This window comes from Manis javanica, chromosome 4 (genome assembly GCF_040802235.1).
Source record: "Manis javanica isolate MJ-LG chromosome 4, MJ_LKY, whole genome shotgun sequence".
Taxonomy (NCBI): domain Eukaryota; kingdom Metazoa; phylum Chordata; class Mammalia; order Pholidota; family Manidae; genus Manis; species Manis javanica.
The window spans coordinates 133,219,429-133,225,428 of NC_133159.1; the positions used below are offsets into that span (position 1 = coordinate 133,219,429).

Genomic DNA, 6,000 nt, shown 5'->3' on the forward strand with positions numbered 1-6,000 from the left:
TCTGGAGAATATAAAGACCCTGCTTGATTCTTAGTAATATTTTAATGCATAGATTTGTTTGTTGATAATATGGATGGGATTATTTCACATTATATTTTAATATTACTATTCCTGATATTGTTCATATGTAATACTAATAAGGAATATTTGAGTGCTCATGCAGTTAGCTCATTGTGTCAAGCACTTTATTATTTAACTGTATTCTTGCCCTGACCCAAGGGTCCTAAAGAGCTCATATAGTTTGCCTGAGGTTTTACAGCCAGAAAATGTCAGAGCTCAGACTTGATTTCAAGCATTTTGAAATCCTTTCTTATTCCTAATAGCATCTCAGTTGATTGTTTTTGATCTCCCAGATAGGTCATCCTACTGGCAAACAATGAGAATTTCTCTATTTCCTTTCCATCATTTTACTTTTCCCCCATTTTTGCCCAATTCTAAAAAATCAATTTCTTATACTGCATACATTTAAATCTATACAATATCATAATATACTAATATTTAAACATTTCAAGAAAATTATGAGATGGTATGATTTAAAATAAGATATAGACATCATTCCTATAATTTTGAGTATGCCAGATAAGAAGTTGCTGGAATGACTAACCTGTAAAAACATTCCCCATGTTCTGTTTTTGTGTCTTTCATGACATTGTTTTTTATGCAAAAAAAAAAAAAAGTTAGCCTAAGATACTTTTTAATGGTAAGAAAACAGTTGATTTGCTTATCTGAATGTCCTTGTTCCACTGAGGACATTTAGTGAACATGCATTTCTTGGTGCTGATGTTGCAGTGGTTGGGGAAATGGATGGAGTCAACCGGAGTGGGATCTCCGAGTTCCTGCTCCTGGGGCTCTCAGAGAATCCTGAGGAGCAGGGGGTCCTGTTTTGGATGTTCCTGTCCATGTACCTGGTCACAGTGGTGGGACATGTCCTCATCATCCTGGCCATCGGCTCTGACTCCCGTCTGCACACCCCCATGTACTTCTTCCTGGCCAACCTCTCCCTCACTGACCTCTTTTTTGTCACTAACACAATCCCCAAGACCCTGATGAACCTTTGGTCCCAGAACAAAGCCATCTCCTACGCGGGGTGTCTGACACAGCTCTACTTCCTGGTCTCTTTGGTGACCCTGGACAACCTCATCCTGGCCGCGATGGCATATGACCGCTATGTGGCCATCTGCCGCCCCCTCCACTACACCACAGCCATGAGACCTGGGCTCTGTGTTTTGCTCCTCGCCTTGTGTTGGGTACTGTCTGTGCTCTATGGCCTCATCCACACCCTCCTCATGACAAGGGTGACTTTCTGTGGGTCCCGGAAGATCCGCTACATCTTCTGCGAGATGTATGTGCTGCTGAGGATTGCGTGTTCCAACACCCAGATCAATCACACAGTGCTCATCGCCACGGGCTGCTTCACCTTCCTCACCCCCTTAGGACTGATGATCATGTCCTACGTCTGGATTGTCAGAGCCATCCTCCGGATACCCTCAGCCACTGGGAAGTACAAAGCCTTCTCCACCTGTGCCTCCCATTTGGCTGTGGTTTTCCTCTTTTATGGGACACTTGCCATGGTATATCTGCAGCCCCTCCACACCTACTCCATGAAGGACTCAGTAGCCACCGTGATGTACGCTGTGGTGACCCCCATGATGAACCCCTTCATCTACAGCCTGAGGAACAAGGACATGCAAGGGGCTCTGGGAAGGCTCCTCCTGGAGAAAGGCTTCCAGAGGTTGACATGAGGGAAATTTTTGAAAGAACATTCAAGTAGGGACTGGGAATTTCCTGCACTATGTGCAAGGCATTATCCTGTGGGGGACACAGGGGTGATGGGGACAGAGCTCCAGCTTAGAATGAGCTCATATACCTGTAATAAAGAAAAGGCATGAATGTGTAACCACATTCCACCAGACCCCACCAGCCTTGGCAACCAATAGGTCACACAAACACTCATACTAGAACTTTCAGGATCAAATCTTCCAATTTGTCTGACCACAGGGCCAGTCCCTGCCTTATCCAGATATCCCCGTTATGGCCTAATGGGGTCTCTCATGTTCTTCAGCACACACCCACTCGTGTTCTTCTGAACTCTGAACTTCTCTAAGGAGCCTGCTGCCTGCACGCCACATATAGACGACACCTGACACTACCCCCACTGCAGGCGAGCCCACTCCTCTTCTGATACTCTTCCAGGAACAGTTCTCACTGCCTCAATTCTGACCCACAGCCCTTTGGACACAACCCCTGCTGTTCAGGCAGAAATGGCAAGAGATCCCTCTCTTTTGTCCTTTGGGCCACAAATAAGTATAACCTCTCTTGCCTTTATCCTGCATTCCATTTCTCTGAGAGAAGACAGACTTTGTCCTTGGGAAGTCCATCCTATCCTTTATTTCTGTGGATCCTCATCTTCCATCCCTTCTTCATTCCCTCAAAACCAAAGTCTCCAGCACACCCTCACACACTCACGAGCAGGAGTGGTGGTGGATGCAGTGGAAGGGAAGGAGGCAGTTCTGAAACCCAGTCTACTCAGCTTCTATGATTCAGACACCAATTTCAAATGTGTGTTACTTCCACACCACCAAGCAATTCTGCAACACCAATTGATCCAATTCAACTCAGTTTTGACACTCCTACCTGAACTGAGCATCAGGTCCCCCAGTTTAAGGGATCAGTACTACAAGACTTAGCTCCCTAACTTCAGACACCAATCACAAGTTCAGGTGGTCACCTGTGCTTCTGATTGACCAACTACATGGTAGGTTCCAATGAACCCCTGCTGGGTTTCAGTTAAATTGCTAGAGCATCTCACAGACTCAAAAAAATATTTTCTTACTAGATTACTAGTTTGTTGTAAAAAGATATAACTCAGGAACAGCCAGATGGAAGAGATGCATAGGGCAAGGTATGAGGAAAGGGGCATACATCTCTCCCCAAATCTCCACATGTCACCAATCCAGAAGCTCTCCAAATCCCATCCTTTGGAGTGTTTAGGGAGCCTTCATTACATAGGCATGATTGATTAAATCACTGGCCACTGGTAACTGACTCAACCTCCAGCCCCTCACCCCTCTCCTGAAGTTGGGGTGAGGGGTGGTTTAGACTGAAAATCCCGACCTTCTGATCACATGGTTTGTTTCCCTGGCAACCAGCTCCAACGTTAGGTGCTTTCCAACCTTGGTGCTTTCCATATTAACATAATCTCAGGGATAGCTGAAAGGGGTTTGTTATGAGTATCAAGACACCTTTATTTTTATCATTTAGGAAATTCCAAAGGTTTCAAGAGCTATGTGCCAGAAATGGGATGAAGGTTAAATATATATTTATTATAAATCCCTATATTGTAGACATGTTAATGGATAGAAAGGCTCAATATTGTCAAGATGTCAGTTCCTCCCAATTTGACCTATAAATTCAATACGATCCCAATCAAAATCCCAGCAGGTCATGTTGTGAAGCCCAACAAACCGACTCTAAAGCTCATAGGGAGAGGCGCAATACTCCAAATAGTCAACACAATGTTGATGTAGAAGAAAAAGTTGGAGGACTAATGCTGCAACTTCAAGACTTGCTATAAAGCTACAGAAATCAAGACTCTGGGATTACAGAAAGAATAGACAAATACATTAATGGAATAGAACACAGAACCAGAAATGACCCACATAAATGCAGTCAACTGATCTTTAACAAAGGAGGAAAGGTAAGACAAAAGAGCAAAGATAGTCTTTTCAACAAATGGCTTTGGAACAACTGGACAGCCACATGCAAAAAAATGAATTTAGATGCAGACCTTATATCCTTCACAAAAATTAATTCAAAAGGGATCACAGGCCTAAACATAAAATGCAAAGCTACAAAACACCTAGAAAATAACAAGACAAAAACCTTCAATACAGTGATAATTTTCTGATACAACACTAAACACTTGATCCATCCATGAAAGAAATAATTGATAAGCTGTACTTCATTAAAATTAAACCTTCTGCTCTGCAAAAGGCAGTATCAAAAGAATGGGAAAACAAGCCACAGACTGGGAGAAAATGTTTGCAAAAGATATATCTGTTATTCCCAAAGACTGTTATGTAGGCATGTATATACACATACGTATATATATAACTGTTATCCAAAATATACAAATAACACTTAAAACTCAAAAATAAGAAAACAAACCAATTTAAAAAATGGGCCAAAGACCTTAACAAAGAAGATATACAGATGACAAAAGGGCATATGAAAAATGTTCCACATAACAGGTCATTAGAGAAATGCAAATTGAAACAGGACCTCTCAGCCATTGCTGGTGGGAATGCAAAATGGTACCATCACTCCTGAAGATAGTGGTTCTGTACAAAACTCACCTATTCTTACCATAGGATCTAGCAGTCACGCTCCTTGCTATTGACCCAAAGGAGTTGAACACTTGTGCCCACACAAAAACTTGTGTTGAAAACTTGTGGCTCCTCTCCCCCCAAAAAAGCATCCAGATATTTATAGCAGCTATGTTCACAATTGCCAAACATGCAAGCAACCAAAATGTCCTGCAGTAGGTGAACAGATAAACTGTGGCACATCCCGACACTCATTTTATTCAGCACTAAAAAGAAATGAGCTACCAATCATGAAAAAAAAATCATGGAGGAAATGAGCTACCAATTATGGAGGAACTGTAAATACCTATTACTAACTAAAAGAAACCAATCTAAAAATGCTACATACCATATGACTCCGACTCTGTAACATTCTGGTAAAATATCAGCAGTTGCCAGAGCTGGGAGGGACTAGAAATGAATGAGCAGAGCACAGAGGAATCTCAGAGCAGTAAAACTACTCTGTGTGATACCATAGTGATGCATACATGTCAAACGCACAGAATGTACAACACCAAGAGTGAACTGTAACATAAACTGTGGACATTAGGTGATAATGACGTCTCATGAAGGCTCATCACTTGTAACAAGTCTCCAGTCTGGTTGGGGATGTTGGTAATGGAGGATGCTATACATGTGTGGAGCTCAGTGATATATGAAAAATCTCTCTACCTTCCCTAATATTGTCTGAACCTCAAACCACTCAAATAAATAACGTCTTAATCATTTTCCTCCAAGTTTAATTTTTAAATTTTCTTTCACTCAGTACTGGAGTCACTAGCAATCTGGGATCATCCTAATCCATATTTAAAGCCAGACAGGAGCATGTGTGTGATCTTTATTTCTAGCTTATTAGGGCACCTTTTAGGATTGCTGTCCAAGGTGGAAGATTTACTCTTTTTTAACAAGACTCATTTCCCAAGACCCTTGCTTAAAGATAGTAACATTGGAGCAATTATCCAGGTTCACCTCAACAGGATCTCTTGGGATTGCCTCCCCAAGGCTCTCCAAAACTGATGAATAGGCCTGATGTGCTCCCAGTTGAGCCCTTTCCTTTAGGAACTTAGACTCCAGCCATCAGTTCTCAGATCCCTCCATCCTCCTAAAGCAAAAACATCCTCCATTCTGTCTCCTCTTTCCTATGGTCTGATTATCCAGGAGCCAATTGCCCTGCTTCCCACCCTTAGCCAATAGGACAAATCACCAAGTCCTATTCACAAAGCAATGTCTTAGGGACCTTTCTTTGCTGATTGAATCTTCATCCTATATGGAAGAACACTGGAGCAGCAGAAACAGGGACCTCTGAGAGCTGCACAAAGCAGAGGGTAAGTAAGGGCTGGACAAGGCTCACATTCTCTCTGTCCTCTTCTCTGTCTCTCACAAATACACTCACAAACTTTGAAAGTGTTCATATAATGTAATTCCTTCGTATTTAAAGTAATATAAAATCCCTCCAATCTTTTTAACACTCAATAGTTTTAAAGTGTTGTCACATGCCCTGTTGCAGATGACTCTCAAGTCTGCACAAAAGGCTTCATGGGTGAGATGGGGAGGCTCAGAGAGGCTGTGCTCCCTCCTCAAGGTCATGCAGGAGCCACACAGGAGGTACAAAAAGACAGTTTTCCTGCTTATTTTT

General features: G+C 42.3%; 1 protein-coding gene across 1 annotated transcript; it reads left to right on the forward strand.

The window, feature by feature from the left end:
• Positions 1–762: 762 nt before the first annotated feature.
• LOC108397320 (olfactory receptor 1D2-like) lies at positions 763–1,742 on the forward strand. The gene has a single exon (XM_037022854.2). The coding sequence runs from the start codon at positions 801–803 to the stop codon at positions 1,740–1,742; it is 942 nt and encodes a 313-aa protein (XP_036878749.2). The 5' UTR covers positions 763–800.
• The last annotated feature ends 4,258 nt before the right edge of the window (positions 1,743–6,000 follow it).

Bases quoted from the DNA above. Each gene is read 5' to 3' on its own strand.
- LOC108397320 (XM_037022854.2), top strand. From the start codon at position 801: ATGGATGGAGTCAACCGGAGTGGGATCTCCGAGTTCCTGCTCCTGGGG.